We start from the raw sequence: 16,857 nt of genomic DNA, 5'->3' as shown, positions 1-16,857 counted from the left end.
GATACTGTTACTGCTGACATGGACATCGACTCAAAAAGGACTCGAAAACACTGTTGGGTTCCCCTTTTATGAGCAGCATTTTTATATACCAATTCCCAAAACCGCTGGGAACACGTCTTTATATGGCAGTTGTAAGCGAGAAACACGTTCATTAATTTTTTTTGGTCGACCGGAAGACGTCATTGGAATACGTCTACATGCGTCGATGTGTGTTGGGACTAAGTAAAGAATTGGTTCAAAGCACGTCAAACATAAGTGAGAAATAAGTTTCGCGTAAAAAAGACATTACCGCGACGTGTTTCGACTTATGAGTAGCTTATAAGTAGCCTTTGTGGACGTGTGTAAGCGTCCACATATCGTGTGTAAAACTTATCCCCATCGCATGCGGAACGTGTGTCATACGCCGAGTACGTCGTAAAATTTTGAACATGTTTAAAATTTCTCGACGTACTCTACTTACTACGACGTATGATAGCGTACTTTAGCGTTCTACTCACGTAGACCAAACTTACTCATGTCGTATTTGACGTGCACCAACGTTTTAGACACATTTTTCTTAGGTCGGCATACGCTGGCAAGATCGCCAAGGTGTGACTGCAATGTTGACACTTCCATTTCTACGGCAGTTATGATTCGAATCGTTGTGCGTCAGCCTTTTAATAGGCTACGTCACAACATCATCGGCGATGCGTGCAACGCGCTATGCCTAAGTTAGACTTCGTTGGGCATCGGTTGTGTAGGCCGACAACAGGTTCAGCATTCGTTGGTATAAGTTATCTATAACACAACGAAACGTTCTGTGTCCGTTACCAATGCGTTATACATAAGACCAAGTCGCTATGAATACGTCCGAATCTTTAAAAAAAAAAACATCAAAAGTTCAACGTAAGCCAGCGTTTTACATACATTTTAATACGTTGCCATCGCTGGCTAAAACGTCAAGGTGTGACCGGGCCTTTAGTTCTGTGAATATAAATAAATAAATAAAAACTATACTAAATCACTCGTAACAACTCGGACAAGCTCATATATATATACTGGCAGTCTAAAATATAAATTCATATCCCATTAGGATACAAAGTGACCCATTCATTTGTGTTTTTCATCTGCATATTTTATGTAACATTACATTCATATTATCAATAAATACCAAACATGCATAATCCCCTTTTCCTCGACCCTTTAAGCCATCTTTTGTGTTTCTGGAGTACAGAATTTTCTTGTATAGGCTTCCATCTGTCTTGTTTGCTTAACAATGCACTGTAACATGTCTTTAACAAAGTTTACAAACATGACTCCACTACATGTCTTTAATCACAGCCCTGACCCAAATAAAAGAGTAGAGAGGCTGCATGTGTGTTGACCCACATCAATTGTGTTTAAATCACCTTGTGACTCCACATAAATTAGTTAATTACATACAATCTGGGCTCAGCCAGACAACATTGTGTGGTCAGCAATGAAGACAAGAGTCTGAGTTACATGTATGCAAAAGACCTTGTGAACCAGTGAAGCAAATACACGGGTAAGCATGAATTAAATCTAGGGCATGATATAATTTCCATGATGTTTACCTCTACACTCAATGGTAGAAGGAGGTAATGTTTTGATCCCAGCTTGTCTGTTAGTCCACAAAATTCCAGACAAAGCTTGTAGTAGTGGTAGTTGTAGTGGTAGTGGTGATAACAGAAATTGTTATATAGAACTGAACTTATATTATTATTATTATCATATGCAGAAAATAACTTCATTTCTATATGCCCTGCAGTGGACAGGTTAATTGGTTTATGCACTGAAGGGGTCACCCTAGTGTGCACTGCTGTGTTCTGCCTCACTGAGTTCTTCAGGTATGATGTACTCAGCACAAGCTTACCTGATACATGTGTGCTGGCTTAAACCACTTGTCTGGTGGGCACGACAGAGGCAGGTTGTCTAATAGCCAACCTGGTCTTACTTTTTTGGGGTTTATCTGAAATTCTTACTATAAGGCTTTAAATTAGAAATGTTTTATATAAAGTAGTATTTTGAGTGAAGTGTGTATTCCACACTGACAGTTTTGACATGTTCTGAATTTAACACGAAGGCTGTAATTAAAAGAACAGGGTATGTCTGGAAAATGTACTGTCCAACCTAATAAGAGTTTAGACTGATTTATATTTAAATCTTGGCTGTGTAAATATTGTAAGAATTTATGAATTCAAATGTTTTGTAAATATTCAATAAATTTGGGAATATTTTTTAACTGAATAATCTCATGTGATTTTATTTCTCTTCTTGCCTCCGGTATGGGTGAAAATTTAATTCCGGCATAATCTCACAAAACTAATTCCCTAAGTGTGCCAAGCTAAATGCTCTACGATATAGAGGAATTATCCTCCTCTCCATTAGTATGGTGGAGGAAACCCCTCTATTATATATATATATATATATATATATATATATATATATATATATATATATATATATATATATATATATATATATATATACAACAAAATGTTAACATTATATCATTGTATCGTTGCAGATTCAGAAGACAGTTCCACCATGTCCAAGAGCTTCAGACTAGCTGATGTTGAGCGAACTTCACCATCAACATCACAGCACCTCACCACAACTGACTGGAAGTTATGCCTTATATGTCAAGAGGACAAGACTGAGACATTGACCAAACCTGACCAATCAAAGAGAAAAGACATTGGGAGTGGGTACAGTTCACTCGCAGAGAACTTGGTCAAATTCAGTGAACTTTGAGAGCTTCCAGGATCATTTCACCTGGAAAGACTCGATGATGGTCATGGCATTGAAGCTGCGATGGTTGCACACGGTGCAAAATATCATCAGACATGCAGGCTCCAGTACAACAACACTAAACTGCAGAGAGCATAAAAGAGAGCCCTCAAGAAAGAATGTGAGAGCGATGAGGAACAAGCTGCATGCAAACGCACCAGGTTACATCCACGCTCATCGAGTACAGAGAAGAAGGTCCCAGAAAATTGTTTCTTCTGTGAACAACCTGCTGGGGCTGACAGTCTTCGGAAAGCTGCAACATTCCAAATGGACAAACGGGTGCGTGCCTGTGCAACCCTTCTTGGTGATACAGAACTGCTGGGCCGTCTCAGTGGTGGGGACATGATAGCGTTGGATGCCCAGTATCACCCACGGTGCTTGATAGGACTTTACAATCACACACGAAAGGCCTAGTCAACAGGATCACAGGACACAAAACAAGAGCGAGCAATGTCAGCAGTCGTCTTCGCTGAACTCGTCCTCTACATTGAAGAAACCAGACAAGATGAGGAGACGGCACCAGTATTCAGATTGGCTGACCTTGTCCAGCTCTATCAATCCAGAATGGAACAGCTAGGAGTCCAGCTCGACACGAGAGTCCACTCCACACGACTGAAACAGAGACTGTTGGCTCAGTTTCCTGACATGCAGGCACACACCAAGGGGAGAGACATCCTGATGGCATTTGAACATGATGTCGGTGCTGCTCTTGCCAAAGCCTGTGAGCTGGACAGTGATAGTGATGCAGTCCATCTTGCCCAGGCTGCACAGATTGTTCGCCATCACATGTTTGGAGAAGCCAAGCCCTTCACAGGATTCCCTGAAGCATGTCAAGAAGAATCTGTGCCACCGTTGCTGCTTGCCCTAGTCAGTATGATCCTAGAGGGACCCAGCATCAAGGAACAGATGGCAGACACTAACCCTGCAGCAATTGCCACAGCTCAGATACTGAAGTTCAACAGCAAACACAAGCGAACACGTGGCACCACATCATCCACCAGTGTCAGGCACAGTGTTGCACAGGAGACCCCACTTCCAATATACATAGGGATGATGCTGCATGCTCATACACGCAAGAAGGAATTGGTCGACAGACTGTCACACCTTGGCCTGAGCATCTCCTATGATAGAGTGTTCCAGCTCTCAGCACAAACGGGCAACAGTGTCTGCCAACAGTTTCACAGAGAACGAGTGGTCTGCCCTCCAAAGATGCGTGGCAAAGTGTTTACAACTGCCGCTGTAGACAACATAGATCACAACCTCAGTGCAACAACATCAAAGGTCTCCTTCCATGGTACCGCTATCTCCCTCATACAACATCCTTCTTACACTGGTGAAGGAGTGGATCGGAGTATCGTCATTGTTGGAGGATCTGGGGATGCACGGTCCAAGACAGTCACCCCCTTGACGCACTACTACACTGATGTACCCCCTGTCACTAGCAGCATCAAGAAGTCGCCTGTCCCAGCTGCTAAAGTGGCGTCATTGACCAGAGGAGACTTCAAACAGCAGACTGATGAAGAATACCAATGGCTAGGCAATGCAAAGCGAGTCCTGGAAGACAACACTGGTACAGTGGACAATGACAACACATCTTGGGCTGCATTTCATGCCAGCCGACAGCCACCAGATGCTCGAGTCATCTGCCCCACGTCGCTGCTTCCACTCTTCCTGGAGAGTGTCCACACAGTGGCCATGATCCGGCACTCAATGGACGTCGTGAAGAATGCGGTGGAGCACCTGAATCCTGGACAGACACCAGTGGTCACCGTTGATCAGCCACTGTTTGCTTTGGCCAAGCAGATACAGTGGAAGTAGCCAGAGAGCTATGGTGAAGACCAGATAGTGGTGATGTTTGGTGGCCTCCACATAGAGATGGCGGCACTGAGGACACTGGGGGACTGGCTGAAAGGGAGTGGTTGGGTGCAAGCACTTGTGCAAGCCGAGATTGCGACAGCAGGGACAGCAGACTCATTCCTGCGAGCATCCCATGTCTTGCGCACAAGAAGAGCACATCAAGTGACTGCAGCAGCACTGTACATCCTGCAACACCGTGCCTACAACCACTACTGTCTGGGAGAAACCAGGGATGCAGAGGACCTTCCGGAGTTTGAAGACTGGTGTTGTCAGAGAGAAGACATCCCCCAGTTTCACTACTGGGCAACCGTGCTGGAACTAGAACTGTTGATTCTCGTGTATGTGTGTTCTCTCAGGCAGGGATCGTTAATGATGTACCACGATGCTCTGACAGAGCTGGTCCCCTGGTTCCATGCACTGGATCACACCCACTATGTTAGGTGGATACCAGTGCATCTGAAGGACATGGCCGAACTCACCATCAAACACCCAGATGTAGCCAGGAAATTCAGGGAAAGCCACTTCACCATTCAGAAAACACAGAGGGTGTTCTCTTCAATCCCGATTGACCAGGCACATGAGCAGAATAATGCCTGCATCAAAGGAGACGGTGGAGCAGTTGGGCTCACTGACAACCCTAGTGCCCTACGTCGCTGGATGGTTGCGGGACCAGAAGTTGCCAGGGTGATCGAAGAATTCCAGGATGGGAACCAACACTGGAGACGGCAAACAGCAGACACACGTCATCATGATCAGACGCCAAGTGTAAAGGCCTCATTTGTGAAAGATGTTCGCTCTCTCGCCGGTGTCATAGAGGAGATAGGCAACCCATTCGAGGAGGAGAGTCAGGATGTAGTCAAACTGGACACAAAGGAGATCGCAGATCCTGCTGCTGTGGAGACCGTGATGAATGCCAAGAGGATTGGCCAAGAGCAGTTCGAGGCTTTCACCAGAGAGTGTCTGTTGGACAGAACAAAGGCAGTGGACGCACCCATTCCTCATAACAAGCTGAAGGTGTTCAGCACTTCCACTCCAAGAAGCCAGAGCATAGGTCAGCAACAGCTCGCCTCCATCAAGAATGACCGTGAACTCTTCGCACGCCTGTACATTGGCTGCCAGATGAGGGATGGAAACCTTGAGGAGTTCTTTTGTCACGAGAATCAGGCATGTCCTCCTGCATTGTCTGATGGTGGAAGCCTCTGCACTGGTACCAAGAGTGATCTCCTCACATGCTTGGAAGAAGTCTCCGACGCAAAGACAGACTCCTGTCACGACCTGTATTGTGCTTGATGGAGCAGCCATCATCCCGATGCTGAAGCTGGCTGCATCAAAGACCTTTGAAGAGTATGCACAACAGATTTTCATCCCATATATGTCCACGAAGCTGCAAACAGTGTCACGCCTGGATCTGGTCTGGGGTACTTAGCTTGCTGATTCACTGAAAGGTAGTACATGTGCAAAGCGGGGACAAGGTGTGCGGAGACGTGTGGTGGCTGCCGCAGCCATACCAGGAAACTGGCAGAACTTCCTACGAGTGGACAGCAACAAGACCGAGCTGTTCAGGTTCCTCTCAGCAGCTCTCATGGAATGGTTTGACCAGGAGGGCAAGCAACTCGTCATTACTAATGGAGAGGCAGTGCTCAGCAAGCCACTACTGCCAGATCTGACCTCACTCGCCCCATGTAACCATGAAGAAGCTGACAGTCGGATGTTGCTGCATGCATCTCACGCATTCCAGCATGGACACCATGCAATACTCATCTGGACTGCAGACACTGATGTTGTGGTACTGGCAGTGTCCCTGGCACAGGAGTTGCACCCAGAAGACAAACTGTGGCTGGCATTCGGAACAGGCCAGAGTTTCCGATACCGAGCAGCACACGAAATAGCAGCTGGATTGGGACGAAAGAAGGCTCGTGCACTGCCAATGTTCCACGCTCTAACTGGATGCGACACTGTGTCTAATTTTCATAGACATGGAAAGAAGACTGCATGGGCAGTCTGGACGGTACTGCCAGAACTCACTGAGGCGCTGCTGCTGCTGTCCTCTGCACCTGGTGACATACCAGACGATGCAATGCGCATAATCGAGAGGTTCGTGATCCTGTTGTATGATCGAACCAGCAAATGCACAGACATTGACAAGGCCAGGAGGAAACTCTTCGCAAGGAAGAAAATGTGCAGCTCATCCCTCCAACGAAGGCAGCTCTGGAGGAACATGTCAAGAGGGCAGTGTATCAAGGTGGACATGTGCGGGGTCAGATACTGCTGCCAGCACCAAAGCTCCCTCCACCAACCAACTGGGGTTGGTCAAGGACTGGGGAAGGACAGTACACACCTCACTGGACCAGGCTAACTGAGGCAGCTCACAGCTGCATTGAGCTGGTTTCTTGCAAGTGCAAGAAAGGGTGTGTGAGGCGCTGCAAGTGCAAAAAAGGCTGCCCTTCAGTGCACAGCCCTGTGTGTGTGTGAAGGGGACTGCACATGACGATGAGTCAACAACATACATGTACTTGTGGCAATGCTGAACTTGTTAACATGACACTGTTTATGTACACAGTATCTTCAGTACCAGTATTTTCCGAGCCTCAGATACCAGTGCACCTAGCCTCAAATACTAGACCATGTAGCATGTCAGTATTATACCCAAGACATTCTTTTCAAAGTATTGTGTTGAATCCAATATTTGCCTCGATAATTTCCAAATAAAATTATATAACAGACTGTGATAGATAATATTAAGTTGAAAATGGTACCATAGGATCCCTTGCCCCCAAAACATACATTTAGATACCAGAATCAAGTCAATAGCTGCATTACGTCAAGAGATAATAGCAAATGTAGATTTCAAGTGGCGGACATTTTGAAATCCAATATGGCGGACATAAAGAGAGAATTTCAAGTGGCCCAATATCTGAAAATGTTTGCAGCCTATTAATGTACATTTGTGCCAAATTTGGTGCTTGTATCACAAAATGCACAACAGGTTTGCTATGCTGCTACACTAGGTGTGGTGGTGACACCATCAAGTTCCGTTGGGGAACAGTTCGCATCATGGATTGGTCCAAATCCTCGCAAATCACAGGTATTCCCTGCAATTGAACGAGTACTGTTTTTGTTGATGTTGCAATTGATTGCGTAATGCTTTGTACGTGGAATGCAAGTTGATTTGTTGGTTGATGGAGTTTTCACAGGAGTACCAAGCCTCGATAATCCCATGGTTAAACGCTTAATGATCCCGTGCCAAGGGTAGTTGCCCGATTCAATGAGAACGTGTGTGTGTGTATGACAACCAAGAACAACTTGTCATGTCGCCTTACAGCACGTGATGTTTGGTCAACGTATTTGGCTTCACAATCTTGACATGGTATGTAATGGATGACATCCTTTCTGTCAATTTTTTTCAAGTGGTCCTTCAGGTTTGATAGCTGTGCTCGTAAGGATGATTGTGGTTTGTGGGTGATGTTTTTGGGTTCAGATCTGGTGACTGAGAAGGCCATGACATGATGGGTGACATAATGACAGTGTCATGCTCATCAAATCATTGGGCAACCACACGTGCTCTGTTGTGGGGGGGCGGGGGGGCGGCGACAGCAGTCTTCTCTTGCAGCCATGCTAGCCATAATTATATGCAACCCGGCCTGTGCAGTATTTTTATACATGACCCGAAGCATGCTGGGATGTCGTTTGCTTTTCATCAACACATGGGCCACACGTGTGTGGAAGCCATTGCTTGGTGTCCCTCATTTGCCCAAGGGTCTCCATTCTTTGTCCACTACCTGTATATCCCAGTAAACGTAAGGAATTTCAAAGTTTCTTGGACATCAAGTGGTGGATACTGCGTGTGTGTGAGAGAGAGACAGACTATACTCCGAATGGAAATAAATTGGGAGACGTAGGTGTGGTCAGGGAAGACGAAAGGGTTATTTCTTTTTTTTTTCATGGAGGATAGAGGGGTAACTTTGAAATAGAACAGTGTGAAGCAGGGAGCAGGAATGAGAATCAAGAGGAATAGATAGAATGCAAGATAAAAATGAGAAAATAGAAAGTGATGGAGGTGCCTCCACCCATATGACATGTCAACCCATCGTTGTGTTTTATCTCAATTAAAAGGTCACATGGCAGAGCGCAAAAGGAGAAAAAGAAAAAAATGGGGGGGGGGATCAGAGAACATCAGGGAACATCAAGGGGGGGGGGGATAGCAGAGAACACCAGATGCTTCCAACTCGAGTAATGGTTTGCAAAGGTCACATGACCTTCGACTTGTTGATCCAAAATAGATTCAGTTTATCCAAGTATGGCAGTCCATATTTGCGCCAAGTTTGATTTAAATCTCTTTCGTGGTTCACGAGTTATCGTGATAAGGAAAAAAACCCGATAACGGATAGATAGACGGACGGACGTACGCATGGATGGACGAGCCAAAAACAATGCCTCCGGCCTTTGGCTGTGGAGGAACAATTAAAAGGATGACGTTAAATACAGTATTGTAAAAAAACTGATATATTTCAATTGTCTCCTTAACTATAGAGAAATGTCCGTTGAATGAACTGGTGGCTTTAGAGAGAAGAGAAGAAGCTAGTCAAAAGGATTGGGGTGAGAATACAGTACTAGAACTTGGGCAGATACACAAGCAGCAGGTTAGGTGCATGGCATTCTGGGACAGAGTTTGGGGTGGATGTCAATGATAGTTGGAGTGTGGGATTTGCCCCAGAATTCTAACCTCTTACCTGGGCCTCCAATCTGAAGACCACATGTCTAGAACAATACTCAACAATGCTATTTTATTTTAACAGTGATCAAAGGCTCATAGTGAAGCTTGTACAGAAATTACAAGCAGGACAAAGACATGAAGAGACATCGGTGTACTTTTACAGGAGTTTCAAGAACAGGAAATTTGAGCAGCGCTTCCCAACATCGTGAGCCAAGGTTTTAGATGGTAACATGCAGATTGCAGATGTTAAATGTTTTCAACTTTGCTCAGCAAACACATTTCCATCTCATCCACATTCAACAGCAGAAACAAGTCAATCAAGTTGTGCAGTGTACCTGACACGAGAAGGTACTGTTCAAGTTTGATGAACCTGCATTGGTTAAAAACCAAAAAACCAAAAACCAAAAGCTTCAATAGGCTATTTAGTGATCAATTCTGTTTTATTATTTGCCAAATTGACGTCGTTCTATGGATTGTAGTTGTGTAAACAGTGGAAATGTACAAAAATGATTCCTGGTGTTTTAACTCTGACAAATGAAGGATATGGAAAAGAATCTACATTATTTAACTGGATAATAATTTTAGGAAGGAAAAAAGAAAAAGACAAAAACTACTTTGAAGGAAGACAAAAATATTTTGTGAATGAAAAATGTTTGCAGAGAGGAAAAATCATAATAATGGGTAAAGTACTATGTGTGCATCACAGTGCTGTGCCTACCATAGATGCCAAGTTGGCCTGTGGGGGTTGGGCATTCCGCGGCATGTTGGCGGGCACCAAAGGTGGACGGAAGGTTTCTGGAGGTGAATGAATCTGTTGTTGATGTTGCTGTGTCTGTGTGTCAGACACTGATGGGCCCACTTGAGACGGGCTGCTGGTCTGTGAAGGTGAATCATCAAGCTGCGGAGCACTCTGCGAGTCACAACGTGGAGAGGACACTTTGGCTGCTGAGCATGCGAGCTCAGCACCACGCTCCACGATGCCACGGATCTGCAGGAAACCTGCTGTATACATGACGACAAACTGCTCACATGTAGCCATGGTGAGCCTGCCCGTATAGCAGAACCAAAGCACTTGCTGAAACGACCGGGGCTGTATTGCTGGTGGGAGCTCGACCTGCACCATAGCTTCAGGTGTCTCTCCATGTGCCCCTGGTCACACCAGCAATGAAGTTGTCAGGATGGAGGAGAAGGAGAAAGAAGACGCGAGTAAACGGCATGCTTGGTAAGATCAGTTTCACATAAAAGCCATTGTTGATAATAAGACACAAGAGTAAAGAAAGATCATTAAAAAAGCCCACCTTTATGTTGAAGTAATAATATTGAGATCAAATACTGTATATAACATTGCCCTCTCAACTGTTTAACAGTGCAAAACTGAAAGCATCAGAATTGCCTAAGGCCAAATAAAAAAACACCAGTTGATGGCCCGTGCCCGCTTTCTTTTTAAGCGTTTCTGTGCATTAAACATGAAGGGTCCTTAAATGAAAATGTCAGTGGCCATTTTGAACTAAAAAAATTGGTGGCCATCTTGAATCTAAAAAAGAATAAATAAAAAGAGCTGCCTCCTTCCTTTAAAAAGAAAATCTGGATGATCAACAGATATATATTCTTTTATGTGGCCTAACAGAATTTCACCTAATTCCCATTCATAAACAAACATTCTCACATGAATTAGACGATTATAAAACAACCGAAAGACAAAGTTTAAAAAGCACAATGGAAAATCAATAATTCTCATGTTACCAATCAAAATGGCCTATGTCTCAAAAATGGACTCCATTCTGTCACCGTTACGATGCCAGTATCAGAACTAGCATAAGCCTCGTTCTCACGACCCTGCCATGAAAAACATACTGGAATAAAGAGGCGACAATGCATACCAACACTGGCAAAGATATCTCGGAAGTAGGCACTGCTTGCAGCAAGGACCGCGCGATGGGCACGGAAAGCTTGTCCACGTGCCACCACAGTCACATCGCAGTAAAGGCCTTGCAGTCTCTGCTCATTTAGAGAGCTCAGCACACTGTTACCAAAGTCTGGGATCTCCAACTCAACACTCGACGTCATGTCTGAGATTGTCCCTTGCAATGTTGCTGGCTTGGTATGCACACTCCTTTCCAAAAAGTAAAGAGTAAAAGAACGTTGATCGTCCCTCACTGGAGGAATCAGCCTTGGGCTTCAGCAATGAAACCCAATCAGTAGAGCCACAATTCCACTCCTTTGACAAAAAGAGGCTGGGGCTCACAGTTGTCACTTCACCACAGACACATGGAGAGAGGCTTATGAGTAGATGTACTCACCAACCTTTCCCCGAGCAGGGATATCCGAAAACCTGTAATAAATAAAGATGCAATGTTAGATTTGGCACTTTGAAACATTTAAAATTCAAAAAGCCGTTAAATCGATAATCATTCAAACGTGCCACAGATACCTTCATCCGACATTCAGCAAATATATTTTAGTATCCAGTAACAGCATATGAAGAGGGAAGCAAATTACATACATATAATTACAAACTAATTGTGCTTTTACCTTGATCAATATTGGACAGCAAAATAAACAAACTAACAATAAACAGCAAATGATGAAACTTACCCATTAATAACCACAAGCAAGCATTGCACAGCATCAGGTAATCTCACCATTACCAATAAATAAATATAGACCAGCAATGTGCCGATGACAAAGTTTTGGCAAAATGCCACACGAGGCTGCCTGGAAACAATGGCGGGATTGAAGTGGGCTTAAACGAGTCACCATCGTGCCATACTCATGCCATGTGACATGCATGTCAAGCAGCTTGGGCGTGTGTTAACATTCAACATACGCCCTGCATGCCAAGAGCAACCCAGCACAAAAGCACCGTTCCCACTGCAGCAACTGAAACTGCAGTACCTTAACATCATTTTAGATGGGGTGGTTTACCCAAGATGAAAAATGAAACATTCTTGTAATGAAATTGAGAAACCATAAAAATACATTTTCATCTCTGTTGAAAACTAGTTTTAATGACCGAGTGAATGATGGAGGCCCTGAGACATGCTGAAGGGAACAACAACCCAATCAAACCAACAGAATCGCATCAAATAAACTCTTCCGGTGTCGAATATATTTATCAAACAATTACTTTGATGGATTCAATATGTACTTTTTCTTAACCATTCCAGTCAAAATATCAACCATCAGACGTCAAATGATATTCAAAAAAAAATGAGTAGAAAAGGATGAGGTAATCTTTCAGGTCACAACAAATTTGGGACAACAGATAGCAACTATCATGGCAAGTAAAGTCATAACAAATAATGAGCATTTCCACACAATGAATTTATTGAGTAAAACAAAATGTATACTGTACTATGAAGCTTGGAATGCCTGCATCTTTGTTTATTTGCTTGCTCACTGCTTCCACAGTTTTTTGGCGATCTCAATCAGACATAGTAGGCGTACTAATGGGACATCCAAAATTATCAACTTTTTCATAGGACAATACTACAAAGAGTAGCACTTTTCAAGACCCCTCCCACCACCCGATTTAGTACTTTTCAACATTTGGGGGTTTTCTTTTTCAGAAAAAAAACAAAACAAAAACAATCTGACTTTTCAAGACAAAGCAAAAAGGCATGCAGTGAGACTTTTGATTTTTACTCAAAACAACATTTAATACTGTACCATCACTTTGTTGTATTTAAGGGTGATATTTTTATTCTCCAATGGACCATTTCACTTTTTTTGTATACAATGTTGAGGTTCGTACGAGAGCTAACACACAGAACGTACAAGGGGAGCAGGAGATAAGAGGGGTGGGAGAGGGAACGACAAAACAGTGGGGAACAGACATGAGGAAATCTTTGGAAAGGAGAGGGATGGGGTGGGTTACACGGGGTAAACAAGATGGACCCTACAGGGACTTTCAGGAAGGAAAGCAGGGAATTTGAAGGAGATGGGTTTGGGGTGGACTAACGGGAGTAGAAAAGACCATGGTTTTGGATGGGAGAAGATAAGAGATGGTGGTGAACAGCTGTTTTGAAGACCTGGAGGGAAAAGTGGGATTGAAGAGAGTGGAAGTTTGTTCCAAAGGCGGGAAAGAAGAGGAATGAAAGAGTGAAGGTGAGCAATGATTCGTGATTTTGGTAGTTTTACCAGAAGGGGTTAGTGGGGCAGCTTAGCCCAAATATTCAAAAGAATTGTGCATTTTGTGATAAAAGCACCAAATTTGGCACAAATGTACATTAATATGTTGCGAACATTTTCAGACATTGGGCCACTTGAAATTCTCTCTTTATGTCTGCCATATTGGATTTCAAAATGGCCGCCACTTGAAATCTACATTTGCTATTATCTCTGGACGTAATGCAGCTATTAACTTGATTCTGGTATCGAAATGTATGTTTTTGGGGGCAAGGAATCCAATGGTACCATTTTAAACTTAACATTATCTATCACAGTCTGCGATATAATTTTATTTGGAAATTATCGAGGCAAATATTGGATTCAACACAATACTTTGAAAAGAATGTCTTAGTTCTGTAAATATAAATTTAAAAAAAACTATACTAAATCACTCGTAACAACTCAAACAAGCTCATATATACTGGCAGTCTAAAATATAAATTCATATCCATTAGGAAACAAAGTGACCCATTCATTTGTGTTTTTCATATGCATATTTTATGTAACATTACATTCATATTGTCAATAAATACCAAACATGCATAATCCCCTTTTCCTAGACCGTTTAAGCCATCTTTTGTGTTTCTAGAGTACAGAAATTTCTTGTATAGGCTTCAATCTGTCTTGTTTGCTTAACAATGCACTGTAACATGTCTTTAACAAAGTTTACAAACATGACTCCACTACATGTCTTTAATCACAGCCCTGACCCAAATAAAAGAGTAGAAAGGCTGCATGTGTGTTGACCCACATCAACTGTGTTTAAATCACCTTGTGACTCCACATAAATGAGTTAATTACATACAATCTGGGCTCAGCTAGACAACATTGTGTGGTCAGCAATGAAGACAAGAGTCTGAATTACATGTATGCAAAAGACCTTGTGAACCAGTGAAGCAAATACACGGGTAAGCATGAATTAAATCTAGGGCATGATATAATTTCCATGATGTTTACCTCTACACTCAATGGTGGAAGGAGGTAATGTTTTGATCCCAGCTTGTCTGTATGTCTGTTAGTCCACAAAATTCCAGACAAAGCTTGTAGTAGTGGTAGTTGTAGTGGTAGTGGTGATAACAGAAATTGTTAAATAGAACTGAACTTATATTATTATTATATGCAGAAAATAACTTCATTTCTATATGCCCTGCAGTGGACAGGTTAATTGGTTTCTGCACTGAAGGGGTCACCCTGGTGTGCACTGCTGTGTTCTGCCTCACTGAGTTGTTCAGGTATGATGTACTCAGCACAAGCTTACCTGATACACATGTGTGCTGGCTAAAACCACTTGTCTGGTGGGCACGACAGAGGCAGGTTGTCTAAAAGCCAACCTGGTCTTACTTTTTTGGGGGTTTATCTGAAATTCTTACTATAAAGCTTTAAATTAGAAATGTTTTATACAAAGTCGTATTTTGAGTGAAGTGTGTATTCCACACTGACAGTTTTGACATGTTCTGAATTTAACACGAAGGCTGTAATTAAAAGAATGGGGTATGTCTGGAAAATGTACTGTCCAACCTAATAAGAGTTTAGACTGATTTACTGTATATTTAAATCTTGGCTGTGTAAATATTGTAAGAATTTATGAATTGAAATGTTTTGTAAATATTCAATAAATTTGGGAATATTTTTTAACTAAAGAATCTCATGTGATTTTATTTCTCTTCTTGCCTCTGGTATGGGTGAAAATTTAATTCCGGCATAATCTCACAAAACTAATTCCCTCAGTGTGCCAAGCTAAATGCTCTACGATATAGAGGAATTATCCTCCTCTCCATTAATATGGCAGAGGAAACCCCTCTATTATATATATATATATATATATATATATATATATATATATATATATATATATATATATATATATATATATATATATATATATATATAACAAAATGTTAACATTATATCATTGTATCGTTGCAGATTCAGAAGACAGTTCCACCATGTCCAAGAGCTTCAGACTAGCTGATGTTGAGCGAACTTCACCATCAACATCACAGCACCTCACCACAACTGACTGGAAGTTATGCCTTATATGTCAAGAGGACAAGACGGAGACATTGACCAAACCTGACCAATCAAAGAGAAAAGACATTGGGAGTGCGTACAGTTCACTCACAGAGAACTTGGTCAAATTCAGTGAACTTGGAGAGCTTCCAGGATCATTTCACCTGGAAAGACTCGATGATGGTCATGGCATTGAAGCTGCGATGGTTGTACACAGTGCAAAATATCATCAGACATGCAGGCTCCAGTACAACAACACCAAACTGCAGAGAGCACAAAAGAGAGCACTCAAGAAAGAATGTGAGAGCGATGAGGAACAAGCTGCATGCAGCTCATCCCTCCAACGAAGGCAGCTCTGGAGGAACATGTCAAGAGGGCAGTGTATCAAGGTGGACATGTGTAGGGTCAGATACTGCTGCCAGCACCAGAGCTCCCTCCACCAACCAACTGGGGTTGGTCAAGGACTGGAGAAGGACAGTACAAACCTTACTGGACCAGACTAACTGAGGCAGCTCACAGCTGCATTGAGCTGGTTTCTTGCAAGTGCAAGAAAGGGTGTGTGAGGCGCTGCAAGTGCAAAAAAGCTGCTCTTCAGTGCACAGCCCTCTATGTGTGTGTAGGGGTCTGCACATGACGATGAGTCAACAACATACATGTACTTGTGGCAATGCTGAACTTAACATGACACTGTTTATGTACACGTATCTTCAGTACCGGTATATACCGAGCCTCAGATACTAGACCATGTAGCATGTCAGTATTATACCTAAGACATTCTTTTCAAAGTATTGTGTTGAATCCAATATTTGCCTAGATAATTTCCAAATAAAATTATATAACAGACTGTGATAGATAATATTACGTTGAAAATGGTACCATTGGATTCCTTGCCCCCAAAAACATACATTTAGATCCCAGAATCAAGTCAATAGCTGCATTACGTCCAGAGATAATAGCAAATGTAGATTTCAAGTGGCGGACATTTTGAAATCCAATATGGCGGACATAAAGAGAGAATTTCAAGTGGCCCAATATCTGAAAATGTTCGCAACATATTAATGTACATTTGTGCCAAATTTGGTGCTTGTATCACAAAATGCACAACAGGTTTGCTATGCTGCTACACCAGGTTACTGGTGAACCTTGATCACCCTGCAGAAATATGGGGGAGGGAGGCAGTGGCGGGGGGGGGGACATATCTCAGATAGAGCGGGGGGGGGTGAGGCCGGAGGGGAGACTGTAGAAGACAAAGACCACCGACCTGCCTGCGGTGAGAGACCCAAAGACCCAGCCTCATCGCGGGAGATACCAATGAT

General features: G+C 42.9%; 2 protein-coding genes and 1 pseudogene across 7 annotated transcripts in view; 2 read left to right on the top strand and 1 right to left on the bottom strand.

Annotated features, from left to right (window-relative positions):
- LOC147026708 (uncharacterized) overlaps positions 1 to 6,079 on the top strand; it is a 30,078-nt pseudogene extending 23,999 nt beyond the window's left edge. The window contains exon 2 of the transcript XR_015058484.1: positions 2,528 to 6,079. The product of XR_015058484.1 is annotated as an uncharacterized LOC147026708 (transcript). The remainder of the gene's footprint in view (positions 1 to 2,527) is intronic.
- LOC147026706 (nucleus accumbens-associated protein 1-like) overlaps positions 1 to 16,857 on the bottom strand; it is a 109,639-nt gene that overhangs the window by 54,341 nt on the left and 38,441 nt on the right. For all 5 annotated transcript variants that reach the window (XM_085882435.1, XM_085882432.1, XM_085882437.1 and 2 more), the window contains 2 exons: positions 11,242 to 11,693; positions 10,080 to 10,510 (listed from right to left, as the gene is read on the bottom strand). In XM_085882435.1, the coding sequence (XP_085738561.1) occupies positions 10,080 to 10,510; positions 11,242 to 11,428 (618 nt within the window). In that variant the 5' untranslated portion in view covers positions 11,429 to 11,693. The remainder of the gene's footprint in view (positions 1 to 10,079; positions 10,511 to 11,241; positions 11,694 to 16,857) is intronic.
- Positions 6,074 to 10,342, top strand: LOC147026707 (uncharacterized). The gene is made up of 3 exons (XM_085882438.1): positions 6,074 to 7,732; positions 7,970 to 8,014; positions 10,205 to 10,342. Exon 1 carries the CDS (start codon positions 6,230 to 6,232, stop codon positions 7,001 to 7,003), a length of 774 nt encoding a protein of 257 aa, XP_085738564.1. The 5' UTR covers positions 6,074 to 6,229; the 3' UTR covers positions 7,004 to 7,732; positions 7,970 to 8,014; positions 10,205 to 10,342.

Source organism: Eptatretus burgeri, chromosome 5, assembly GCF_056783735.1.
Source record: "Eptatretus burgeri isolate ZD-2024b chromosome 5, Ebu_testis_v1, whole genome shotgun sequence".
Taxonomy (NCBI): Eukaryota; Metazoa; Chordata; class Myxini; order Myxiniformes; family Myxinidae; genus Eptatretus; species Eptatretus burgeri.
The sequence above is the reverse complement of the archived record's forward strand: the minus strand, read 5'-3'. Positions and strand labels throughout refer to the sequence as shown.

Bases quoted from the DNA above. Each gene is read 5' to 3' on its own strand.
- LOC147026707 (XM_085882438.1), top strand. From the start codon at position 6,230: ATGGAATGGTTTGACCAGGAGGGCAAGCAACTCGTCATTACTAATGGA.